The following is a 27610-nucleotide window of genomic DNA, read 5'->3' as shown; positions in this document are numbered from 1 at the left end:
ACTTTTAAACATGCTTTAAAAAAATCTATCTCATTCTTGTGGGTCTGCTCATCTCCTTTCTGAATTTCTCAGAAATTATTTTAGTGGGTTTTTTTGTTTTGTTTTTACAGTAACGTTCCCTCATGCCCTGTGGTGTGACCATGTGGATTTGTATTGTCCTCATCCTGAGGTCTATGGGTTTCTCCTCATCCTGGCTAGATTTTAAGCAAATTCTTTATCTGGGAATTCCTGCAAATGGTGATTGTGTGAATCCAAATCTCACCTCAGCATGTTGCACATTTTCCAGCAGGTAGTTCCTTTTTTTCCCATGAACATCCTGGGTGGATTCTGGCATTCTTGTCACTTTCCTGGACCAATGAACACCGTGTGTGTACTTTCTTTCACAGACTAGACCACGCTCCAGGGACACCAGCTTTATTTGGCACCCACTTCCACTTCTCCTACCTGAGCCTGACAAATGAGCCCTGAGCCTTTGAAACCTATGCTAGGTTTGACCAATAGTTTGCAGGAGTAGCACAATCCTTCTGAGGCCTTTCTTTGTTCTACCACTCCAAGCTATAAGTCATTATGCCCATAAAATTCAAGTGGACATTTTAGTCTCTTTCAGAATTATCCGATGTATTTGTTTTCTTGCACCTTCTTATTTTCTCTCGATGTCATGAAAGATCAAAACACCCTTTTATGAGTTACAGATATTCCTGCAGTGTTTGAGGCTTTCATTTTTAGAATTAGTATAGTAGGATAGAAGTAACCATCCACTTAAGAAAAATTTATTAAGCATCAAGCATGTCAAACCACATTTTAGGTGCAGGAGAAATAATACATAACAAGATGTGCTCCTTGACGTTGAATAGATAAGAGTTTAGTGAGAGTTTTACTTGAAAAAATACTGCATATATAAGTGTCCCCATTTTCTTTCAGCATCCTTTTTCTCTAACAGTGCTTATGTTCTACCCAAGATTATGAACAAGGTCTGACTACTTGGCAGTGGTTTGGCGTCATGGATTTTCCATTTGTCTTTCATACAGCTGACCAAGAGGAGGAAGCTCACCCTGAATTCAAATTTGGAAATGAACTTTCTGCTGATGACTTGGGTCACAAGGAAGCTGTTGCAAATAGCGTCAAGAAGGTCAGAGTCCCCTTTCTTTCATCACTCTCAAGAGGCAGCAGCTGTTATTTATGAAATTTTGGAAATGTGAGAACCACAAGAGAATAAAGTAACCTATAATTCCTCTTCTAAATTGCCTAGGATACGAGTCTGTGCTGGGTGACCAGAACTTGACACATACACAATATTAAATTTAAAAGGACATTTAAATTACTCATTAGTCAGGGCTGGTGTTAACCACTACCCATTTGGCCAGTGTCCTCTAAATAGTATCATTTATTGTGTTATCGCAGCTGGGGAGGGAGACAATGACAGCATCCCAGGCGTAAGGTTTTAATCTTGAATTCATCAGGAAAATGACCCCTGAACATCCTGAGTCTAGCCCTCATTCGAGAACTAGTCCTGCTAATTATATACCTTCCCCCTAAAGTACAGTAAGCATAAAAATGTTTCCAGATACTCAGCCAAGGAAAATAGTTATTCATGTGCTTACCTTTTATCAGGCATAGTCTAAGCCATAATGACCTAAAAGGGTAAAACAGTTGCCTTCTGCCCTTAGGCAGCTCATGGCCCCCTGTAGTTTAGGGAAAGGGATCGGAAACAGCAAACAAGCAAGTAGTTAAATAACTATATAATTACAACTTGTGATGAGTGCAATTATGAACATAAACACGAGTGCTGAAGAATAATGAAGTAGAAAGAATAAGGAAACCAGAACACAAAGGATCAAGAGGAATTGGCCATGCACAGAGATAGAGGAATCACTTTCCATGTGGAGGGACCACAATAACAACAGCAAGGCTGTGAGTAGAGTGGCTTGAGTGAGGGTGGACTGAGACAAGATGAGATGAGGCAGGTAGGTGGGAACTGGGTGATGTAGGATTTTGGAGGCCATTATGAGAAATTCAAATATTCAGTGAAATGTGACACTACTGAAAAAGATTAGAGAAGGGGGCAGTGTAGCCTGATTCAAGTTTTAAAAGATTGCTGTGGTTGCCATATGGAGACTAGTTTAGGAGGAAACAGGAGTGGAAGCAGGAAAAGCAGTGAGGACAGGCTGCTGCCCTAGGCCAGACAAGAGTCCCCGATGGTCAAACCAGACAATGCGTCAGAGAGGACTGAGTGGCTTCAAGACATGTTGAGAAATGGGACAGGCTACTGATGGATGGAATGTGGGAATGAGAGAGAAAGAAGTGAGATGACCCTCTAGTGTCCTTGTTTGAGGAACTGGGTAGGTGGTATACCATTTACTGGCATGGGGAAGACCGAAAGAGAAAGAATTCAGGAGTTTCAAATGGGATGACTATTTGAGATGCCTGTGAAGTATTCAAGGGGAGGTGTTCATATAGCATTGCCATCTGACTCTCTCTCTGGGTTCATTTCCTAACTGTCTAACTTTGGGTAAGTTACTTAACCTCTGTGTACCTTAGTTTCCTCATCTGCAAAGTGAAGACGATAACACCTATTTCATGGGGTCACTGTGAAGAGTGGATGGTTTGTGACATGTCAAGAGCTTAGCGTGGTGCCTGGCACATGGTAACTCCTGTAAAGGTATTAGTTGCTGGTATATTATCATCCTTTTCATCTTTATCATTGTCATTATCCTCATGATCACTGGCGTCATCATCTCGCGTATATAGAAGATGGGTTGAGCTAGAGATACAAGTTGGGAGTTCAAAAGATCATATTTGAAACAATGGAAATACGGAGATGATTCACAGGGAAAGGTGGAAAAGAAGGCCCAAGTGGAGTCCTTGTTAAAAGTGGAGCCAGAAAAGAAGAGCAAGGTATGGCCAGAGAAGTAGGAGGGAGATTAGGCAGTGACACCCAGAAAACCAAGAAAGAGAACAGTGTTAACAGAAGGACTGAGTGTTTGACTGTAGAATGTGGTAAAAATCTTAGACAAATTAAATTTAACAGAGTTTAGTTGAGGAAAAAAAAAAACAATTCCCAAATTGGGCAAGCCCCAAACCAGAAGAGGTTTAGAGAGACTCCAGTGCAGCCATGTGGTGGAAGATTTATTGACAGAAAAAGGAAAGTGACCTACAGAAAACAGCAGTGAGGTAAAGAAGCAGCTGGATTGGTTACAGCCATATTTGCTTTATTTGAACAGAGGTTGAATAGTTGGCCACCTTTGATTGGCTGAAACTCTGTGATTGGTGCATGAGTAGGTTCCAGTCTGTTTACACATCCATTCAGTCTACAGTTTACTATGTGAAAGTTTATGAAGAAACCTTTAGAATAGGTAAAGAGATAGCTTTAGGCTAAACTCAATTTAACAAATGCTACTGACTGATTAAGTAAGAAGACTCAAGAGTGTCCTTTGGGTTGTTAGCATGGAGGTCATTGGCAACCTTAAAGAGACATTTCAGTGGAGTGCCAGGCAGCGTGTTGACGCCGAATCACACAGATATGAATGACTAGAAACTATGCTTTTGAGAAGTTTTGCTGTGAAGGGGAGCAAGAAATGGACTGGTGGCCAAGGGCACCTGAGGAGTCAAGGGAGTGTTTTCTTTTTCGGATGAATGAATCTGGAGTGTGTTTGCAAACTTGGAAGTGGTGCAGTAGAGAGGAAGAGATTAGTTTTGCAGGAAAGAGAGGGGATAACTGCCTGGAATTCCTTGAGGAGGTGGAAGAGGGTGGGATCGCTGTGGTGCAAAGGTGTGGCCCTTCACAGGAGCAGGAACACCTGATTAGTGAAGACAGTGGATGAAGATGCAGGTAGGCAGATACATTTGGTGATAGGAGGAGGGGAGAGTCTGTCTGATGAGTAAAGCCAAAGGAATATTGCCTTTACACCCTATCTTTTCTGATATAGGGAATTGTGACTACTTTGAGAATACTGAACGTCTATTAAGACTCAAGAGTATTGTTTTAATACAAAAATTAGCCAGGCACCATGGCACATGCCTATAATCCCAGCTACTCAGGAAGCTGAGGCAGGAGAATTGCTTGAACCCGGAAGGCGGAGGTTGCGGTGAGCCAAGATTGCGCCACTGCACTCCAGCCTGGGCAACAGAGCAAGACTCTGTCTCAAAAAAAAAAAAAAAAAAAAAATGTTGCTAAAGCCTTCATCAATATTTTCTTAGTGTCTTAGTCAGTTGGAGCTGCTATCACAAAAATACCCTTGGCTTAAACAACTAAAAACTATTTCTCACCATTCTGGAGTCTAAGAAGTCTAAGATCAAGTTCCTAGTGAGGGGGCGTTCTTGGTGGTCATGTCCTCACGTGGTGGACAGAGAATTAAGGAGGCAAGCTCTCTCCTGGCTTGGCCCTCATGACCAAATTACCTCCCAAAGGCCCCATCTTCAAATGCCATCACATGAGAATTAAAGTTTCAGTATATGAATTGGGGACAGTATGGGGGGCTGCACCAGCATACAGTCCCTAGCAAATACCCAGACATGAATGTTGAGTTACTCAAGAGTGACCATTCACGCTGCTTTTCCCAAACCCCATGACTAAAGCACTAATTAAATAATTATAATAAAACATCTAAGTAGGTAAAGACTGTCCACAAAGGAGGGAAAGGACATTAAGATTAGCCCTTCTGGTGCATAAAACAGTGAGGCCATCCATGGCTTTTTGTCATCAGTAATGTCCCACATTAGCAGATAAATATAGTAACAAGTTTACCTACACTTATTTAAATATCTGTGTGTGTATGGCTAATAAATTGGGAATTTTGCCCTTTAGAGAAGTAAACAAATTATTTCCTTTCTCTAACTAGGCTTCAGATGACCTTGAACATGAAAACAACAAAAAGGTAACAAAATAATTCCCTTGCACATTTTAAATCAGATGCATCTAATTTAAAAAATCTTCAAAGGAAGGAATCAATTGTGGTGATAAAATGATTAAATCCTGATTTAAAAAAAATCACAAAACTAGGGCAGGTGAGTGAGATGATTTTCTAAAAGTAGGTATTTAATGCAGTAAGGCATTTTCTTCATTGGAATTAGAGATTTCATTCCTGCAGTGGAACTACATGATCATCAGCATATTGAATTGGAAAATAAAAATGAGCGAATAGGTCATCAAATCCATATTATAACATAATAGAAAGGATAATCTTAGTTCCCACTACATTGACATTCTGGAAGATTACTGATTACTTTTACACTGCATAACTTCTAGGAGTATTACTTGATGTTATTAGCTATTGGCCTTATTATAGGAAAGGTAAAGTTACATTTTCACTTTCTTTCATCCTCTTCAAAGTTCTTCATGTGATCACAGTGGTTTTATTTAGTAAGTATTTATGGTTTATCCTACAACAGTGAGACTGACAGCCACAGGCAGAAGTTTGCCTAATAACTTCATTCTCATACTTCAGAGGTTCGGAAAATAACTGCCTTGCTGCCTGTGGGGTCCTATCCTATTTGGAGTTGAGATCTTATCTTCTCCCCCTCTAAATATTAAATTTGAAAGAATTATGAATAAATATGGTCACAAGCCTCTCCCAAAATATTTGTGAGTACATTACTCTCTTGTTCTAGAATTTCGTAATTCATAATTTGAGTCAACAGTGTACAGATTGACATTTGGTCATTGTCATTTATTAGCTAAGTTATTTTAATTCTCAAGGCATCAATCTTCTCATGTGGTCAGTGGGTAGGACTCTAATCCCCACTACACATCACAGACAGTAACGAGACCACGTGTGCAAGAACTCATCCTGGTACCCAGCACATAGCACTGGTGGTATTTATTATTATTAAACACACATGGAAGGAACGGACATGGCCGTTGTTTGGTGGGGGAGCAGGAGGACACATTAAGAAAATGATAAAAACAAAAACAAAACCAAGTTACATTACTTGATTATCATTTCAGGCTTTTATTGGTGAAATCAGTTTGATAATTTAGAATACTCAGATTGTTAAGTCATCAGTTAAGACAAATTGACCTTTTTTTTTTTTTTTTTTTTGAGATGGAGTCTCGCTCTGTTGCCCAGGCTGGAGTGCAGTGGCACGATTTCCGCTCACTGTAAGCTCTGCCCCCTGGGTTCACACCATTCTCCTGCCTCAGCCTCCCGGTAGCTGGGACTACAGGCGCCCGCCACCATGCCCAGCTAATTATTTTGTATTTTTAATAGAGACGGGGTTTCACAGTGTTCGCCAGGGTGGTCTCCATCTCCTGACCTTGTGATCCGCCCGCCTTGGCCTCCCAAAGTGCTGGGATTACAGGCGTGAGCCACCACGCCCAGCATCTGACCATTTTTTAGCTCATGGATTACATCACCCAACTAAGGAATTTATCCAACTAGATTCACTTTATGCAGGAAATTTAGCTTTGCAAAGTTCTCAGCAAAAATATTGATCACTTTTGAAGGTATTACTTTTGTTGTTGGTTTTGTTGTTGTTTTTTCTATCAATAAATAAACTAATTTGTTTTCTTTTTTCTGTATACAAAGTAATGCAATTTCAATATGTCCTATGCAGCAAGTTATTAGATTACTTTTAAGATGAAGTGCTTTTATAAATACCATAAGCCACGTATGTATGTGGCTTACATTCTAGAGTGCTACAGTGAAACATAGTCCCCAAAGAGGCAGCATCATTACCACCTGGGAACTAGTTACAGCAATGACTGGCCTCACTGCAGACTCACTTCAACAGAAACTCTGAGTGTGGGGCCCAGGAATCTATTGTAGTTTAAAAAGCCTTCCAGGTGATTCTGATGCACGCTAATGTTCGAGAGTAACTATTTTTGATGTTGTGCCTCAATCTGTAAAAATATGTGTAATACCTGCTATATCTATTTCATAGCATTGCTGTGAGGTCCAATATAGTAATTTATTTATTTTTTTTTTTTTTTTGAGATGGAGTCTTGCTCTGTTGCCTGGTCTGGAGTGCAGTGGCGCAATCTCAGCTCACCACAACCTCTGCCTCCTGGGTTCAAGTGATTCTCCTGCCTCAGCCTCCCAAGTAGCTGGAGTTACAGGCTCACGCCACCACACCCAGCTAATTTTTGGCATTTTTAGTAGAGATGGGGTTTTGCCATGTTTGCCAGGCTTGTCTTGAACTCCTGGCCTCCCAAAGTGCTGGGATTAAAGGCGTGAGCCACCGTTCCCGGCCAGTAATTTCTTGAATATTTTAAAGTCCCTTAAAAATCTAAAAATGTCCTACAAATGTAAGATAAGCTTAATATTTTATGATTACCTCCTTTTGCATTATTTAGAGCTACAAAAACACTAACTTCTTAAAGTATCCTTTAGTGTAATTGAGGAAGAAAAAGTCTTTAACTTTGAATTTGTGTGCAATTATCTTTATTAAGGAAATCTGCAGCACGTATCCATGGGTCCTACTGAAGTCATTGACTTATATGTTTTCTTGTGCTTGTAGGGCCTGGTCACTGTAGAAGATGAGCAGGCGTGGATGGCATCTTATAAATATGTAGGTGCTACCACTAATATCCATCCATATTTGTCCACAATGATCAACTACGCCCAGCCTGTAAAGTTTCAAGGTTTCCATGTGGCAGAAGGTAACACCAAAGGTTAAATGCAGTTGCCTTTTTTGCTTTTATGGTGCAGATGAGCTTTTATCTAACTTGTTGCCATTTTTCTTTGTGGGCATGGGGGCTGTTCCACCTCACCTTATTTTTGTTTCACACACCATAGAAGCCACCTTGTTATGTGGTGACATTACATTGTCATTCATCACCTCAACCACAAGGTGGCGATGAGAGACTATGGATTTATTAGTGCTGGGCATGTAGCCTCTTCTGTTCCCACGTGCATTCACAAGACTCCTTTTACTCAAAAGCTGGTTTTCAAAAAAACATACGAAGTATTTAAAAACTTCATTTCTGGGCTAGAGAAGCCATCATAATCATCATTATCATCAAAAATTCATATTTCAGTGATGGCTGTGGCAATTGGGGTACATGTAATTTCTTTCATGACTCCCAATTTAATTCAGCACTTTTTTTTTTTTTTTAAAGACAGATGTCTCCATCCACAGGATGTCAATGAAAGTAGGAGCTACTGACATGATAATGTAGCATTAGCCTCCAAGGCCTCGTGATTCAGGGTGTAATTGTACTTACTTATTGCTGTTTTTTGGTGAGGGTTTGATGGCAGGGTTCCTGAATCCATCTTTGCTTTTCTTTTACAGAACGCAATATTCATTATAACATGTCTTCTTTTAATGAATCAGTCGGCCTTGGCTACTTGAAGACACATGCAATTGAATTTGTCAAGTATCCTTATGTATCAAGCGGAATGAGTGGTTGACTCACGTTGGTTTAGGCAAGAGCCTCTGAGATAGATAAATGGCTAATATATCATTCTGGTGGTGGAGTTAATAAAATGATATGTGGGAAAGACCATGGCAGCTGTGACAATCTGCCCAAAGGAAAATTGTTTTTATAATCCACACAGTGAACTGTGATCTTAAGCATCATTTGTAAATGTGAGATCTGCTCTGTGCTGTCTACTTGTTTGTCATTGTTGGCCTAGACCTTTGTTGTTTTAGCTCTTTGTTGTTTATTTTTCTCTGCTGTAGGACTCTTTTTTTCTGTTTTCCTTAATAAGTTACAGTTACAACAAACGGCAAATGAGTCGCATTTACCCCAAGGGAGGCCGAGTTGATTCCAGTAATTACATGCCTCAGATTTTCTGGAACGCTGGCTGCCAGATGGTTTCACTGAACTATCAAACCCCAGGTAGGAGCTGATGTCCAGTGACCCCAAATTCCATGAGAACACTTTGACAGGATGGTGCTAGCACTTCCCATCAGTTGGCTGTGGGCATTTTTTAAAGGAAGCAGACATATGGCAAAGCAATGTGTTATTGGATTTATATAATGTTGAGAAATTTTAAAAACCCAAAATAGAGCAAACAGTCTTAGAAAATAATGTGTTGTGATTGGAATTTAATTCCTTTCATAAATGCCATGACTATTCCTGCTAACCATTATCCCATATTCCAAAATATTTCTCATTTTTCTTCCTTTTGGATCAAAGTTGTTATCTTTGTTTCTAGAGGCAGAATTAAGTGAAAAGAATTTGAGTATCTTTGTACAGTAACAGCGACTCATTTCTCCTTTGGCAAATACCCTGACCACTCTGAACATTCAGCAAATATGACCGACACAGGGGCACTTCACCAAAGAGATACAGAATATTATGGAGTAAACTCCACTAAAATGGTATATAAGGAGATACATATTTGAAGAGGTACTAATCTATAACTTGGTCCTCCAAAGTGTACTCAAAGACAGGTTTCCAATATATAATGACTTTTTTTTCTGGAAGGAAAAGAGTAAATTTTTATAACTGCATAAACAAATTTTTAAAATTTTTGAGGTTTGCTTAAGAGCCTAGGATCACAGTATTAAGATTAGAGGTAGCAAAATAGAAATAGAATAGATAGAAATATGCCACAAACCCTATTCACTGTATATGGGCAGTTCTACAGCATGGTTCTTACAACTGGTAAAATAAAACAAAACCAGAAAACCCTTTTTTCCTTCAATTATTTGCTATATAAGAGAACTGCCCATGCTTCCCAATTTGAGGATTTTTTAAAATCTATTTTGTATTTTAAGAATCCGTCACCTTGTTCCCTGCTATCTGGATTGAGTAGAAGATCCTTTGACTTTCACTCCTTTGGCATGAGTGTGAGCTGACTGTACTTCTCACGCCTTGAAGGAGCCTCCCCAATGACTGGAAGCTTCTCCTACTGGAGTCGCCATTCTGCATGGGGTCTCCACAGTACTTGCTAGGTTAGACTGTGACGTGATAGGTACCAGTACAATCCCTGAGTGTTTCTAGCTGGGGCCCGGTAACAAGGCCCTGATGACTTCAGTTACTTAAAAAGGGCCAACTTGTATTCTCAGTTGTCAATGAGTCCATACTATGGATTAAATGGCTAGCCCAGCCTATGTTTTATTCTATAATATTAGCTTTAAACACAACATTCTGAAGAGGAAAAAATATCCATCAGTTTACCCATTTCTTTGGCTGATGGGAAGAAAGAAAAAATTTTATTCGCTTGCAAGAGAAAAGCCACAAGCCATGCGCTGCCAGGGTAGACCCCACTGGAGTAATTCCCCCTGCGTCCCATCCTGGAAGCATGCCACCAAGTTTTATGCGATACTTACCTAGTTCATTTTCCAGTCTTTTAAATCAAGTTTCATATTCACCCTCCCGGGTATCTCCAGGGTTCCTCTGCCCAGGGATCCTGGGACCCATCCTCTCCCACTGTAGCGGGTTGGATGTCTCTACTCTCAATACTCATCGAACAATAGTACGACTCCTATATTGAATCCAGTTTTACAAGTGACCTTTAGCATGATCTTTATGAAAACACATTTTATGTTGAATTTAAATGAAACATGAGGTCAATTCAACATGGAAGAGAGTATGCCTTAAATGGACTAAGCAGAACCTTGTAGTATTAAAGAGGGACCCTGTGGGCCCAGGAGCAATCTGATACCTATTGTTTAGAATCACCCCGTCAGGGTCTTTTTTGTCTAGGAAGACAAGATGCTAAATTATTTTTGTCTCTTGACAGATTTAGCGATGCAATTGAATCAGGGAAAATTTGAGTATAATGGATCGTGCGGGTGAGTAGTATGATTTAAACTGTTATCACCTAGATTGAGAACTCCATACTACAGCTATAATGAAGCCATGTCATTTTCAATTAGGGGCTACAGAATTTGAGCTGGGTTTGAGGGATGAAATAGAAACAAATGAAATACCTAGATAATATTTGCAAATATACATTCTTCATCTACCCCATTTTACCAAGCAGGTTTTGGGTTTTTTTAAGAAGCAGTTCATACATATCCTAGAGTTTAATCCTCTTACGTTAGAATCAATAGTGGAGGTTTTTATGTCTGGGACAGGTAATAATCCCTGCACACTTGGACATTAACTGGAGATGTAGGCCTTAAATATGTGCGTTTTACCTAGGACAAATCAAGTAATGAAGTTAATTTCATATGTAATGAAGTTGTGGATGTCAAGCTGAATTTCATTCATTTGGGAATAAACCTTTGTCCTCTATTGACTCTTTTTTGTGTCTTGTAAGTAGCAGTTATCAAAGAATAATGCTGTGAATATTGTCCTAGTTTCCTTAAATAGCACTCTTGAAAACTGTGAACCAAGAAGTGAAATAGGAAATGTTAATTCCGTGGAAACACTGGAAGGTTAAATGAAAATATAAAATTAGAATTATCTTGAGATAAAAAAAAAACTATGTGGTCATCCCCTCACCCCACCTCAGCCTCATGCATCTGTCCCCAAGCAAGTAAATATTAATAACTCCAGACCACTGCCCAAAGGCCTCTAGAGGAATCCCGTGGAAAACTATCCCGTCATAATGGTGCTAGTAGGAATTTCTTCATGGTGGCTCACCTGATTGGATGTCTTCATTTTTATCACTGAACACTGCCAGTCAAGATAACATTTTTCAGCAGCTGTGAGTTAGGAATGGCTTTTCAGCATGCACACTGCCTCCCTCCGCCTGCCTGGTGAATGGTTCTCTGCCAATGTGGCTGCACACACAGTGACCATGCTATTCCCCAAATCACCCACCACTTACATACCTGGAGCATGCCCTACATTTTCCTCTGCTGTGTGCTTTGGAAGAAAAAAAATTGTGTAGTTGGGAAGAGAAAGATCTGAATTCATATTTCAGAATTTTGTGAAAGCAATTTTGTTATTTAATGCCAAGTGTTCCAACCCAGGAGATTTTGCACATAAATTGCTTCGTAGACCTCCTCCTCTCCCAAGTAGTGGGCCGAGGCATCAAGTCCCAGGGGTTCAGCCCTGGACTGTGAGTAAAATCCCTAGGCTGGGAGTCTAAAGATCAGGGTTTGAGCTCAGCTCCCAGCTGCTCCTAGTTCTTGCTGTATTGCCTAGAGCAGGTGTGGTAGACTCAGAGCCTCTCTTCTCTGCTTGATAAAATGAAGACGGTGACACCTGTCGCACAGGGTTTGTTGTATTCAAAGTAAAAACAAAATGTCTTTTTTCTTGAACAAAACGGGGAACTGAAAAAGACTTTGTCCTTTGACAAAAACCGAGTCCTTTCTGATGAGACCCACCTTTGGGCTTCCCTCTCAGTCACTGTGGAATCCAGTTTGAGCAAGAATCATGCTAGTTCAGTTTAGCGAAAATCCCCAGCCCTTGGTATCTGACCACCCTGGATATCCTGTCACCTTGGCCTGCCTTCAGCAATAATCCTATCAAGTCAGTTTGGCCAGAAATCCTTATCCTTGATGTTTCCTCGTAGTAATTTTCCATCTGCTGGTGCTCACCCTACTCCATGGTTCTAAATCTCCATGTATGCTTGTTGGGGTCAGAGTTCAGTCCTTACACCTATGGCCACGGCTCACTACCCCTTTGAATAAAGTCCACTTTACCATGTTTAACAAGCGTTTGGGTACATTTTTTTTCTTTAACAGTTTATGACAGCTCAGTCAGGCTGAATGAATGTGTATGAAAGTACTTCAGGAACTGCACGCTTCTGTGCAAAAGTGAGATTTAGGAAAAGCTTAAGGCCTTGTGATCAATCACACACACAGACATCGCAAAATTCAATGAGTGCTCTGTTCAGTCATCCTTTAAGGACCCCAGGGAGGCAGCTTCGGCACTCCTGGCTCTTACAGGACCTGTTGGGCATAGCTGTGCTCACTTCTGGAAACTTGCAGCGGCCCAGTGATGCTTAAAGCACTTCCCTCGCTCACCTCAGCGGTCACACCTAAGATGCCATCAGCTGTCCAACATGCCATGAGGAATCCTGGCAGCCTGGCCTGATGCAGGGAGTAGAATTGTTTCTGTATAAAGAAAGTCCTGACGGCCGGGCGCGGTGGCTCATGCCTGTAATCCCAGCACTTTGGGAGGCCGAGGCGGGCGGATCACGAGGTCAGGAGATTGAGACCATCCTGGCTAACATGGTGAAACCCCATCTCTACTAGGTGTGGTGGCGGGCCTGTAGCCCAGTATGGAGAGGTCAGGAGAGAGGATGAACCAGAGGCAGACTGACAGTCGAGACCGGCCACTGATCCAACCTGGGGATCCATCTCAAAATCAAAAAAAAAAAAAAAAAAAACAACCATGTTCATTTTTTTTCAGATTTGCTATCTATTACATGTCAGACTCTCTCTTTTCTTACCTTTTTTTTTTTTTTTTTTTTTTTTTTTTTTTTTTTTTGAGACAGCTGTCCCAGGCTCGGCTCACTGCAAGCTCCGCCTCCCGGGTTCACGCCATTCTCCTGCCTCAGCCTCTCCGAGTAGCTGGGACTACAGGCGCCCGCCACCACGCCCGGCTAATTTTTTTGTATTTTTAGTAGAGACAGGGTTTCACCGTGGTCTCGATCTCCTGACCTCGTGATCCGCCCGCCTCGGCCTCCCAAAGTGCTGGGATTACAAGCGTGAGCCACCGCGCCCGGCTATTTATTTATTTTTTCTTAAGATGGGGTTTTGCTCTGTCACCCAGGCTCAAGTGCAGTGGTGCAAACGTGGCTCATTGCAACCTTGACGTCCTGGGCTCAATCCATCCTCCCTCCTCCACCCCTCAAGTAGCTGGGGGTGCCCACCACCACACATGGCTAGTTTTTGTATTTTTTGTAGAGATAGGGTTTCACCATGTTGCCCAGGCTGGTCTTGAACTCTTGAGCTCAGGCAATCTGCCTGCCTTGGCCTCCCAAAGTGCTGGGATTACAGGCAGGAGCCACTATGCCCTACCTCATTGGTCATTTTCAAATGGGTTCATTTATTTTAAAATACCTTCACAGAAAAGGATACTGTTGCTACTTTAGCCTGAATTCTGTGCTGATGCGTTGGACGCTATGTGACTAAAAACATACACCTCACCAGAAAGACTGAAAAATAGCCCGTGCAGTGGGGCAGCCCAGCTTGATAAAGTATTAGCCATGCTGTTGACTCTTTAATCTCCTAATTCCCCTTCCCATACACCCAGCTGGTGGCAAAGGCTGTCCCTGGCAGGGAAAAGAGAAGAAATTGCCCTCACCTGCGTGCCTCCGTGTTCCATGGTGATGGTAGATGTGGGGCCCAGTGCTGCACAGGAGCTCCTGTCCCTGGTGCTCGGGCACTGCATGGGTCTCACTGCGTCACCCTTGTGGTTCTGCCACCCACCTGCAAAGAGTTTTAAAAACTGCCCCTTTGGGCTGAGTCTGAGGACTGCATTTCTTAAAGAGGCATTCTGTGCCCTTTAGGCCTGTGGAGGCAAAGAATACCTGTTTTATATAGAACATCAGTGTGCAAGGTACACAAACACCCCCAGGATCTAGCGACTGTAGCAAAACGTCAGAAACCCTCCTGGGAAAACGCTCTGTGCTCCCTGGCTGATCTTGTGGGAGGGCGCAGCACTGGGCCCAGTAAGTGTGAATGTTACCAGGGAAGTGAGCAGCGCTTTTAACGGTCTCGTTTTTGAAGACAGAAAAATGGAAGACATTTCCCTAATTGCAAATGAAACAAAATAGTGTAAATTAATATCTAAAATATTTTTAGGCTTTCATAGGAAAGTGGGTGATCGATATCAAAATGGTATGACATTTTATGATTCAGAGGCCGTTTTTATACAGTATTTCTCCCTTGCCCACAGGCCATATGTTCTAAGAACCCCAGTGGATGCCTGAAACCACCAAACCCAACATGTATTATATATATTGTGGTTCTATACATTTCATACCTGTGATAAAGTTTAATTTATAAATTAGGCATAGGAAGACATTAACATCAATAACTAATAATGGAACAGTTATAACAATACAGTGTAATAAAAGTTATGTGAATGTGGTCTCAAAATATCTTAATTTTTTTCTCTTTTTTATGTTTATTGGCTATTTGGATATTCTGTTGTGTGAAGAACTTCTACTCATTTTCCTATTGGGTTTTCTATCTTTTAAAATAGATTTTTTATTTCAAATTTTTATTTTCCAACTTTTATATTAGGTTCTATTTTAATATTTTTGGAACAGAGTTGACCAGGGGTAGCTGAAGCCTCAGAAAGCGAAATTGCAAATAAAGGGGGATACTGTATAGCATAGCAACTTGCAGTTATCAGCAGCAGCCATTTTGCTTTCTTGCAGCTAAATAAAATAATGGCATGTTGAACAACTGATGGCATCTTAGGTATGATGAAATAGGATGCGTTTCCTTATGACCCCATTTTCTCATTCTTGGGGCTCCTATCCCCCCACCTGGTTAGCAACCCTTCTTCTCTCCCTCTCTTGCCTTCCAAGGCCCTACACAGTCCACAGAGAATCCTTGGATCTCTGCCTTGCCATTGGTTTTGGCCTTGTACCTGTGCCTACCGCACAGACCTAGATGTCTGGAATGAGTTCATTTTCTGTACCAGAAAGCACCAAACAGACCATCTATGTCATTTGCAGGGCCCAATGCAGAATGAAAATGAAGGGCTCCTGAGAATTTAGGATGGTGGATGCAGAGCATTAAACCAAGCATGGGGCCCTTCTGAGTTCAGGGCCCTGTACAGCTGCACAATTAGCACATCCACATAGCCAGCTCTGGTGCCAGACTCTGGCTTCAGCTTCCCTATCAATACCCCAGGTCCCTGCACCCTCACAGCCACCAGGGATACGAGAGGCAACCTCTGCTGCTCTCTCAGACCGCATTGGACCCAGAACAGATGCTCCTTTGACCTTCAAAGAAAGCTTGCTAAGTGTCCTAACCTGGGCCGGGGCTTATCTCACGGTCCTGACAAGCTTCTGCATACTCTGTTTTACTCTCTTCAAGTATACAAAATGAACCCATTTCACCAGAGCATGCCTGCTTTGGAGAATTGGATATGGGTTTCTTTACCCTTTCCCTTGCCATTTCTCATTTTGGATCAATTCACTCTTTCACAGATGAGTGTTCTATGCAGATTTGAAAGGGGGGATGTGGAAGAATGCTTTTGACCCTGAGACGTCATTGTGATCCCGTTTCTTATTTCGATGGGTGGGAAGGGCTCTTGATCTTTAACAAAGGGCTGTGGAAAGTGAGGAATCTCTGGACACTCACTTCCCAAGGAGATTCAGAACTGAAAAGGTGACTCCAGTCCTGTATTCATCCAAGTCCCGACCTTCCTCAGGAGGCAGAGTACCTCATTGGCCACAGCTGGGGTCCAAATGCTGCCTGTGTCATGAAAGCCAGAACCACCATTGTCACCTCCCCTCACAGTCTGTGTCGGTTTTCCTTCCAGAGAAAGCTGGTGGGCTTCCCTCGGAGATGCAGGCCTAGTATTGTAGCTACTCACCTACTTTCCATTCTGATTCTTTACCTTTTGCTGTATCATCATATTTTCTAGTTGCCAACTCTAGCCACAAAAAAAGCTACAAATCTAAAACTCCGTGAATACAGAAGATAATCTCTTCTATATAGAGAGCTTTTATATTAATATTGGGGGTTGCATTCTCTTGGAGACAAGAGTGTTCAAAATCGCCTTTAACATTTCAACAATTGTGTAAATTTCTATATTCTTGGTGAAAAATCAGTGTTGTCTCTTAAAGATTCCTTTTTGGATTATCAAATGTAAGGGAATATTTTTAACACTTTCTTTTTGTTCAGACTTAGAAGATAACAATGAATGGTGACTTTTTCAAAACTAAGAAAAGTGACATTAAACTTTAAAGAAAAAATATCATGACTCAAGATCCCTTTTGGGTTGTATTTTAAAAGATAATAAAGTTGACATCATCTAGACTTGAAATTAATAAAAGTTATGCTTCTAAGAAAAATAAGAGATTGAGTTCCCATAATTTTGATTCTTTTACATTTAAAAGCAAACCTTTACTTTTGGAAAAAAGTACCTTTATTTTCATTGATTTACTGCTCATAGTATGGATTCTTTAAATCTATGGTTATACTTATTTCTAATAATTTGTTTATTTTTTTTAAGTTTTTCGACACAAGTTTCAGGGAAATTATGGAATCTATGATTATATGACCACTACCCAGCAGACATGAGGGGCAGACATTGTGTAGTGAGGGTAATTGCAGAACATTTTCATCACCTCAAAATCTGTATCTTTTAGCTTTTATCTCCCATTAGGAATTTTAATCTACCCTGGTCTCTATATTTGCCTATTCTGAACATTTGATATAAATGAATTTATACAACATGTGGCCTTTCGTGCCTTGCTTCTTTCACTTAGCATAATGTTTTCAAGGTTCATCCAGGTTGTGACATGTATCAATACTTTATTATATTTATTGCTGAATAATTTTCCATTGTGTGGATATACCATATTTTGTGCCACATATTCATTAATTGATGGACATTTGGGTAATTTCCATTTCTGTATTATTACAAATAATGCTGCTATGAATGTTCATATACAAGTTTTTCTATGAATATATGTTTCCATTTATCTTGGTTACATGCATAAGAATGGAATTACTGGGTCATATGGTAACTCTATGTTTAACTCTTTGAGGAACTGCCAGACTGTCTTTCTAAGTGAATGCATCATTTTATACTCCTACTAGCAACATATGAGAGTTCCAATTTCTCCACATCCTTGTCAACACTTATTGTTATCTGACCCATTAATTACAGTCATCCTAGTGTATGTGTAGTGATATCTCATTGTGGTTTTGATATTCATTTCTCTGATGACTAATGATGTTAGACATCTTTTTATGTGCTTTTTGGTTTTCTGTATTTCTTATTTGGAGAAATGTCTGTTCAGATCATTTGACCGTTGTTTAAACTAGATGAGTGGTTCTTTTTGTATTCTAGATACAGGCCTCTAATCAGATATATGAATTGCAGTTTTTTTCCTTTCTGTGGCTAGTCTTTTTACTTTCTTGATAGTGTCTTTTGAAGCATAAAAGTTTTCAACAGAAAATCCAATGTATTGTGCATGTGCTTTTGCTATTATGTTTAGAATCCATTGCCAAATTCAGGTCATAAAGATTTGTCCTTATGGCTTCTTTTAGGAATTTTGTAGTTTGGCTCTTGCATTTAGTTATTTTATCCTCTTTGAGCTAATTTTTGTATATGGTATAAGGTAAGGACCCAGTTTTATTTATTTATCTATTTATTTGCATGCAACTATCCCATTATCCTGTCACTATTTATTTAAAAGACTATTCTTTCACCCATTGATTGGTCTTGGCATCCTTATCAAAAATCAATTGGCCATAGATACATGGATTTATTTACAGACTTTGATTCTGTCTCATTGATTTACTTGTTTTTCTTTATGTCAGTACCAGACTGTCTTGATTAAATCTTGTAGCTTTGTAATAAGTTTTGAAATCAAGAAGTGTGAGACACCCAATTTTGTTCTCTCTTTTAACATTGTTTTGGCTAGTCTTGATCCCTTGAGTTTCTATATGAATTTTAGGATTAGCTTGTCAGTTTCTACCAAAAAGTCAGCTGGGATTTTGATAGAGATTACACTGAATTCACACATCAATTTGAGAAATATTGCCAGCTTAACAATATGGTCTTCTAACCCATGAACGCAAGATGTCGTCCCATTTATTTAGCTCTTCTTTAATTTTTTTAAACAGTGTTTTGTAGTTTTCAAGATGTAGGCACTTATTTTTTAAAAAAAGTTTATTCCTAAGTGGTTTATATTTTGCTGCTATTATAAATAGAATTGTTTTCTTAATTTCATTTTTGTATTGTTCACTGTCATTGTATACAAATACAACTGAATTTTTGTATGTTTATCTGGTATCCTGCAATAGTGGTGAATTTATTTATTCCAATAGTTTTTTAGCGGATTCCTTAGAGATTTATTTATTTATTTATTTATTTATTTATTTATTTATTTATGGGATCATGTCATCTGTGACTAGAAATAGGTTTTCTTCCTTCTTTCCAATCTGGATGCCTTTTAATTCATTTTCTTGCCTAATTGTTTCTACTAGAAATGCAGAAATAATTTATTTTTATTTTCACCTACCTCTAGCTGAAATGCCAATTTCCTTTGATTGTGAATGTAGACAACAATCCACAGTCACATTAGTGGTACCTGTGACACTCTCACCAATGTAAATCACAGATGTTGTCATATTTCACTACTGTTGTTACAGCTGTCTCAAAATATTTTTGTGCTTTGAGATTATTGTCATCATTAGATCTTACCATTAGTTCTTATAATTTAATGCATTATTAAAAGTACAATTAATACAGAGATAGACTATTACATATTTTTTATATTTTGATAACTATAGCTAATATAATTGGTTTTTCATTGCTATTCTTTGCATTTTATTTTATACATATAAAGAAAAGCATTTAAAGGGGACCAGGGAATAAAAAAGTTCCAGAGAAAATGATAAGATCAGGAAGTCCTGGATACCACTGAGCCTGCCACTGAGCCTGCGGCTCTTTAAGGTTGTCCATAAGGGCGGGCACGTTCTTTTCCATCCTTAGGACCCTCTGCCTAAAAGCCTAGCTCCTGTGCTACAGATGGAGAAAAGGAAGAAGCCATTGTTTCAACTAGCAAGTGTTTTAGTCTTTGTAAAACCTACTAATAAACTTCTGTGCTTTTGTCCTACCAGGTACCTTCTCAAACCAGATTTCATGAGGCGGCCTGATCGAACATTTGACCCCTTCTCTGAAACTCCTGTTGATGGCGTTATTGCAGCCACTTGCTCGGTGCAGGTAAGGCCCCTGCTCATCACAAGGTAGTATAAATGTATATGCAAGTGGTCCTTGGAAGAAATTATAAAATATTTAATGTTAAAGTGCAAGATCCATGTGCTACTCACAACTTTAAGATTCCACCCCCTTTTTACAAAATGAGACACATTTTTTCACTAGTAAAATTATTAGCTACTTAGTGAAAGACACCATCAAAAAAGTACCTGCTACATGATTCCATTTATACAAAATCCTAGAAAATGCAAATTATAGTGGCAGAAATTAAATCAGTGCTGGCCCTTGAAAAAAGGGCGGGGAGGAATGGGTTACAAAAGGGCACAAAGAAACTTCGGTTGATGATACAAATGTTTATCATCTTAATTATGAAGGTAGTTTCACAGATGTGCTCATATGTCCCAACTGATCTAATTGTACATTTTATTTTTTTGTTTTTTATTTTTTGACACTGAGTATCACTCTGTCACCCAGGCTGGAGTGCAATGGCACGATCTCGGCTCACTGCAACCTCCACCTCCCAGGTTCAAGTTATTCTCCTGCCTCAGCCTCCCGAGTAGCTGGGATTACAGGTGCCCACCGCCACGCCTGGCTAATTTTTATATTTTTAGTAGAGATAGGTTTTTACCATGTTGGCCAGGCTGGTCTTGAACTCCTGACCTCAGGTGATCCACTTGCCTCAGCCTCCCAAAGAACTGGGATTACAAGGATGAGCCACCGTGCCCAGCCTAATTGTACATTTTAAATGCATATAATTTATTGTTTGTCAAATATACCACAAAAAAGCTGTTTCAAATTGTTAGCTAGAAAATAATGTAAACAAAAAAACTCTAATAAATGGCTATAGTCATTTAAACACTAAATGAAAAATCGTCTCTCCATAGCTTTATCGTAGATAGACTCATTGGTCTTTAGAAATATGTAAAACTGTCCTAGCTGGCCAGTGTCAATATCAGTAACAACAGACAAATTCTAGCTTCACTTTTCTGTGTGTCTCTTTTCAAGACTTCTAAAAGAATTCATTAATAAGTATGGCATGATGGAATTTCAGAGTTATGAGTGGTCTTAGGACGTACCTAAATTCATCACTTCATTTCATAGATGTAGACACTTAGGTGAGGTGAAGAGGCCGTGGACACTATTTATATTATGATTCATATATATTTTTTGTTTTTTTCTGGACAGTTCTAGAAGGTAGAACATCTGCTTGAAACAGTTGGGGTCTTTTTGCCTATAGTAGTTGTTCAATAATGTTTTGGTTTGATAGGAATGAATACATTATTGCCATAGATAATTGAAATTCCTGCTCCCACCCAAAAGACAGAATTTCTTACTTCCTGATTATTTTTTGCTACTGATGCTTACACAGAGTTTACTTCTCTTGGCTCTATTTCTGTGCTGCTACAGGTTATATCAGGTCAATTCTTATCAGATAAGAAAATTGGCACCTATGTAGAAGTAGATATGTATGGGTTGCCCACTGACACCATACGTAAGGAATTCCGAACTCGCATGGTTATGAATAACGGACTCAATCCAGTTTACAATGAAGAGTCATTCGTGTTTCGGAAGGTAGGACATTTTTAGCATGTCAAACTTACTCTAATAACTTGGGAACCATGTTTTAGTTCACAGACGCTACATGATACAGGGGCACTTAACTCAACCGACGACATCTTCTTTTTCTCTTCTTCTAATGGCTAACTTCTGTAGCTGTCATGGGATCATTGGTTCTATGTGGCCCTGCCCTCCTTTTGGTTCTGCTCTCCTCCTTGGAAGAGCCCATCTCCTGCATGGCAATGCCTCAGCTCTGGGTTTACCATCTTTTAGAATGAGTCTTTGCTGGTGGACACCATCGTACACTACAGAGTTCTTCCCTACCTTGGATGTTACTGGTAACTGTCACTATTCCTTTAGCCAAGTAGTCAGGTAAGATGCTGCACTCCAACATTTAGGTCAATAGATGTCACTACATGGGTCAGTTGGCATGGTCCTGTCTCTCCAGAAAGAGTGATACCTGTTGCCTACTTGCAGGTCTTGTCCTTCTTTTACTGTTATTAGTGTTCTGTTTTTTTCTCCTAATACTGTGTGTTGGATCCTAAAAAGAATCACAGCCATTCTCTCTAATATCCAGTTGTTAATCTCTTACTCGCCTTTTCCCTTGGTTTATTTTTTGTCTATTGAAGATGCAGCGGAAAATCCGCACACCGGCAGTGCTGTCTCCAAGAATGTTCACTTTCCTTTCTTACTTGCTCTGTTATCCTAACCAAAATGATTTATTGCTGCTTCTTTAGGCACAAGTTTTCCAGCTGGTTCCGCTCCATTTGTACATCATGCAACACAGATAATTGGCTTCTTGCCTTAACAAAATAGGGATTATCCATTTCAGAATAGAGTAGCTGGCTTACAGAAACCAAATGAAGGGAGATCAGTGTAGGTTTGATGAAACAGGCCATTTTGACATTTAAGTTTACCCTGGGATGTGAATCCCATTATCCACACAACCTTCGCATCCCATTGTCTTCTTCTCTGCCCCTGTCAGGATATGGTGTAAGTTACATACACAGCTGTGATTTGGTTTTTTCCTTCCCTGGTATTTCCAATTTGTTATAGCTGGATCCGTTACCAGTATGGCTAGTGTTCTTTGGCCTAGTGAATAATCCCTACTCAAATTTCTAGAAGCTGAGAAAGTTGACTCAGGCATTCTTTGTTTTGGATGAATGAGAAAATACCCAACTTAGTGTTTATATATAATAGTTCTGGCACTAGAAACAAGATGCCAATTCTGAGTCCTTCTCTGTTCTTCAGAAGTTAAATCGTTTTTTTCACTGCTAGCAAGCGCTTTAAAAACTTTGTTTTCTTTCTTGTCATTGTTGTATTTTTCACTAATCTCACATGGCAAGAATGGCAAAGCCCAAGCCTCTATTCACTGCATAAGGAGCAAGAGAGAGGGAAACTGGCTAATTTACCATGGTTTCTCCTCTTCATCTTCATAAGCTGGAATTAAATTAGAGCCTCCAGATGTAAATAGGCAACCAGTCCATTGTCCAGCTTTAAACCTAGCATTTAGATCAAGCAAGATGTCCTGGTTGCTTTTAGCCAGTAAAAAGGCATTCCTGATTAAACACATTGGATAACCTTTTTGTAATATTGCTATTTTGTAACTGAATCAGGTTTCTGCCATCTGAACTCAGATTTTATGTTCATTTATTCAGTTTGGGGATGGCAGGAGTAGGTGTCTTAGAATCAAAGTATGTTAATGTTTCTAGCGTCTGCATCTTACTCTATTTAACATCCCAACATTTGATGGAAACTGAGGAGTACAAGAAATAAGGAGGACGCGAATTTATATATAAAAGTTATCTCTTATGCATGAAGCACTTATTCAGAGGTACCTTTCATATTCTTAAAAACAAACAAATATAGATGTCAGGAGCATGCTAGATATTAGATCACAGGATTAGACCTCAAGATCCCCAATTCCCAGGCCCCACTCTGTCACTGATATCTCTAAGATCAAGGCAAGTGGCTTTATTTCTCATCCATTATATGGGTGGGGACAAGGATCAATCACAAGGGTTGAAGTAGTAATCTTTAACATTCATTTCATCTAACATTTTTCGTGAGATAATTTCCAGGAAACATGTCCCAATTGCTTTTTTCAGTGTCTTGGGCACTGCAGCTCATGCAGTGCATTTTGGGGAATGCAGATTGATCATGGACTTACTTTCAACATCAGGGAACATTTAACAACAGCATGGATTTGGTCCACACTCCTTAGAGTCATGGTTCTTGGGCACTGCATTGGAAAAATCAGTGAAAGTCCTGTTCTCTGTTCGCAGGTGATCCTGCCGGACCTGGCTGTCTTGAGAATAGCCGTGTATGATGATAACAACAAGCTGATTGGCCAGAGGATCCTCCCGCTTGATGGCCTCCAGGCAGGATATCGACACATTTCCCTTCGAAACGAAGGAAATAAACCATTATCACTGCCAACAATTTTCTGCAATATTGTTCTTAAAACATATGTGCCTGATGGATTTGGAGGTAAGATAAACATTTGGGTACAGAATATGATATAGATGAGGTCCTAGATTATAAGATTATAAAACATCTTGCCCATGCTTTAAGAAACAATGATAATACTGTCTATTCCTGCTAACACTGCCAACCCTGATTACCTTGAATACATCAAGAATACATCATAACCTTAGGTTTCATAGTAAGAAATGAAAGTGCAAAGCTAGATGATCTTTAAAGTCCTTTCTTATTTTAAAATACTGTAATTTTATGTTGTTTATCAATTTTTACAAACACATTTTGTGAAGGGTATATTTATACTGACAATCAGACTAGGGGAAAAAAACATAAATAAGGTGAAACCATAGATATCAATAGTATCGCTAAAAAATTTAAATTGAACTCAGCTATCAACATGCCTGAATTTTCTTCCAAATCCATAAGAAAGTTCAATTTCATAAAAAATCCCAGTCATCAATCCACATGCTTTAAGGTAATCAATGGGAGGAATCCAAAGCTAGATTAAGTCATAGGATTTTGCTTACATGCAAACATGTTAACTTTTTATGGCCTCCATCTAAGCCAATAACATTAAAAGAAAGCAAAGATCCTCTATATTGCCAGCCTGTTGAACCATAAGGAAATAGTACAGCAGGATGACAGCATCCGATTAGCCAAGGTTTCAAATCCTCACTCTCCACTGCTGGCTAGGTGACCTTGGGAAGAGGATGTAACCTCTCAAACCCTTCATTTCCTCCCCTGCAAAGTGAAGATAATAATAACTACCTCCCTCATAGCATTATTGTGAGGTGCTTATCATTAGAGTACATGACATAGCAAGGCTCAGAAATGTATGAGCGCATGGGGGTGGAGGGGGGTTGTCTTTAGATACAGATATAATTTCTATACTTTACTGGAACACATCAATATTTTGTCTGGGGAATATGGGATAATTTTGCTGTTGGTTTTTTAGTAGTGCATGCTTCTCTGGAGGGCAGATTTTCTGCAACTAAACCACAACTTTAACAGTCTAATATCAGAGTCAAAAATTAACATAAGCCATGAGGATTTTTCCATCCCAAAATTCATAGTCCAGGCTCCTTCCTCCTTCTCCTTTGTCTTTCATAAAAAAAAGGAAACACATTAGAAGCTACAACATACAGTAATAGAGGTAATCACCCATAAAAAGCCTGGAAAGGGATGCTGTGAGGCTGGGTAAGAGGCTCAGAAAGGGGCACTGGAGGCAAGTGGTGGGTTTAGGAGCAGCAGCCCGTGGCAAACCTCAGAAACCTCCCTGCAACACAGCATGGTGGTGGCCATGGGGTATCAGCTGATGAGTTAAATCATACTCCACATACGTGAGCTTAGAAAGCAGGAACTGTGGAATACCTCAAACATTTTAGAAATAGTTGTATAAACCCATATGATGGAAGATTTAGAAGTTTTGCCTCTGCATGGGTTAACTTCCCACTGAAACTCTAATTCATTCTTGGGAACTAAGCCACTCGAATAGAAAAGGGAAAGAAATCATTTGTTTAGCTTCTACTTTATGCCAAGAGCTTTATGTAAAGAGATCTAAAAGCATGAAGTTGTTAAGATGGATGTAAGCATAGGGAGATCTGTGCTGCAGAAACATCTGTATTTACAATGTAGCTTATTACCCGTGTTGTATTTAAGTATTGAGCCAAATTAATCTCTTTAATATTAGTCCTGCCGGTATTCTTTCCTAACATGTCATTGTGGCTGCTTACTTTTTATCAGAAGCATTTGAAATTTCTATGTACCATTGATGAGATTCTGCAGTCAATGCCTTAACCAAATTTGATATTCATATACAATTTATTCAAAATTCTCTGGTCATTTATTTTATATGTGAAGAAACCAGGGACAGACATTATGAGGTGTCAGGGTCTTCCCTGTAGATAACAGAAGAAGAATATGAGAACTGTCTTTTTCCAAATCTGTGATCTTCTTTATAGCTTCTTGACTTATTCAAAATATATTTATATTTTCTCTGTTTAGCCAACCACCCACATTCATATCTCAGTGTGTTTATGTGCTGAGCCAGTGAGGTAGGAAATCTATAGAGTCTGTGTTCCCTGGAGTATTGATATTCCCTGTTCATTCCACAGGAACAAGTTCAAAATGAAGCTCAGCACCATCACATTCAGCATTTTCTAGAAAAAAAAGTTTTTTTTTTTCCTAGGAAAAAAAAGAAACTCATCAATATACATCATTAGATTTATATTTAGCTAAAGAAAAATAGTGTGGATTTTGATTACTTTGTTCCACAAATATGCGTAGCAGGTTTATTCTATAAAAAGTTAAGTAGCTAAAATATGTATCAGAGAGCAATTCTGAGAACATAGAGGATCAAATAAGGGTCACTCACAAATCTACTGCCCAGAAACAGCTATTGTTTACTTCCAATCTCATTTTTTCCTGTTTGTTTATTTATTTATTTATTTATTTGAGACAGAGTTTTGCTCTTATCACCGAGGCTGGAGTGCAATGACACGATCTCGGCTCACTGCAACCTCCATCTCCCAGGTTCAGGCGATTCTCCTGTCTCGGCCTCCCAATAGCTGGAACTACAGGCATGCACCACTATGCCCAGCTAATTTTGTATTTTTAGTAGAGACAGGGTTTCACCATGTTGGCTAGGCTGATCTTGAACTTCTGACCTCAGGTGATCCACTTGCCTCAGCCTCCCAAAGTGCTGGGATTACAGGCGTGAGCCACTGTGCCTGGCCTTTTCTGTTTTATTTTTAATAAAATTAAATCTTACTATACTGTTAATTTGGAATTCTAATTTTTTTTAGAATATGTTTCCATGTCACGAAATATTTTTATATTTTTATTAGCTGTATAGGATTATATTTTATGTCGGCCATAATTTAGCTATGGATAAACACTGAAGTTTTCTTCCTTGGCCCCTCAGGAAACAGAGGCAGGAGTTTGAGTGCAACTCCTTCTCCTTCTCCTTCTCCTTCTCATTTCTATAGCATAAAAACTCAAAACTGGCCAGGCGTGGTGTCTCATGCCTGTAATCCCAGCACTTTGGGAGGCCAAGGTGCGTGGATCACATGAGGCCAGGAGTTCAAGACCAGCCTGGCTAACATGGCAAAACACTGTCTCTACTAAAAATACAAAAATTAGCTGGGCATGGTAGCACATGCCTGTAATTCCAGCTACTCCGGAGGCTGAGGCACAAGAATTGATTGTACCTGGGAGGCTGAGGTTGAAGTGAGCCAAGTTCATGCCACCGCACTCCAGCCTGGGTGACAGCAATGTCTCCAAAACAACAAGAACAACAACAACAAAAATAATTCCCAAAAGACACAAAGAAATAACAGAGCAGTGATGGCTACCATGAGTTCTGAACACTTCCTGGCTGTTTCTAAGCAACCCAGATGCAAAATGTCCAACAATGCAGTCTGCTATCAGAAAAAAAAAAAAAAAAAAGGTAACATTTAGGACAGATGATTAGGAATGAATCATGAAAACTTGGCTTAATTTCTTCAATATTATTTTGCTACAAAACATAAAGAAAAACAACCCTGTCTTTTACTCCCTCTGTCATACACAAATAGAAGTACTAGATTGGGTGCTAGGAGCATTCTTCCTTTGTCAAATCCAATGAGACTCCGAGTGCTGGGATTATCTTTGCTGCTTTATCTGTAGGTACCAACGCCACCATAGATGGCATTTGCCCATTGCAAGGCTTTATCACTGTTAGACACTGCTGTTGGAGACAGGAAGCAGTTCCAGGGCTAATGGCAATGAAACGAGTGTCAATATTTCTTTTTCACCCACTGTTGCTTTGGGTGGGTTTTATCGCTTGTGTTTATTTTATTATTACTGAGTGATAGGGAGGAGAGCAAA

The 27610-nt window shown here is 39.6% G+C and overlaps 1 protein-coding gene across 18 annotated transcripts in view; it reads left to right on the top strand.

Annotated features, from left to right (window-relative positions):
• The window catches only part of PLCB4 (phospholipase C beta 4), a 411579-nt gene that overhangs the window by 331557 nt on the left and 52412 nt on the right, over positions 1–27610 (top strand). For 13 of the 18 annotated variants that reach the window (XM_032142694.2, XM_058432941.1, XM_032142692.2 and 10 more), the window contains 9 exons: positions 1029–1129; positions 4839–4874; positions 7456–7597; positions 8230–8314; positions 8655–8779; positions 10632–10683; positions 19609–19711; positions 21113–21277; positions 23548–23752. In XM_032142694.2, coding sequence (XP_031998585.1) covers positions 1029–1129; positions 4839–4874; positions 7456–7597; positions 8230–8314; positions 8655–8779; positions 10632–10683; positions 19609–19711; positions 21113–21277; positions 23548–23752 — 1014 coding nt within the window. The remainder of the gene's footprint in view (positions 1–1028; positions 1130–4838; positions 4875–7455; positions 7598–8229; positions 8315–8654; positions 8780–10631; positions 10684–19608; positions 19712–21112; positions 21278–23547; positions 23753–27610) is intronic. The other 5 variants (XM_032142697.2, XM_032142698.2, XM_032142699.2 and 2 more) reach the window with 1 other exon arrangement.

Source organism: Hylobates moloch, unplaced genomic scaffold (genome assembly GCF_009828535.3).
Source record: "Hylobates moloch isolate HMO894 unplaced genomic scaffold, HMol_V3 SCAFFOLD_21, whole genome shotgun sequence".
NCBI classification, from domain to species: Eukaryota; Metazoa; Chordata; class Mammalia; order Primates; family Hylobatidae; genus Hylobates; species Hylobates moloch.
Note: the sequence above shows the minus strand (reverse complement) of the source record. Positions and strands in the feature narration are given on the sequence as shown.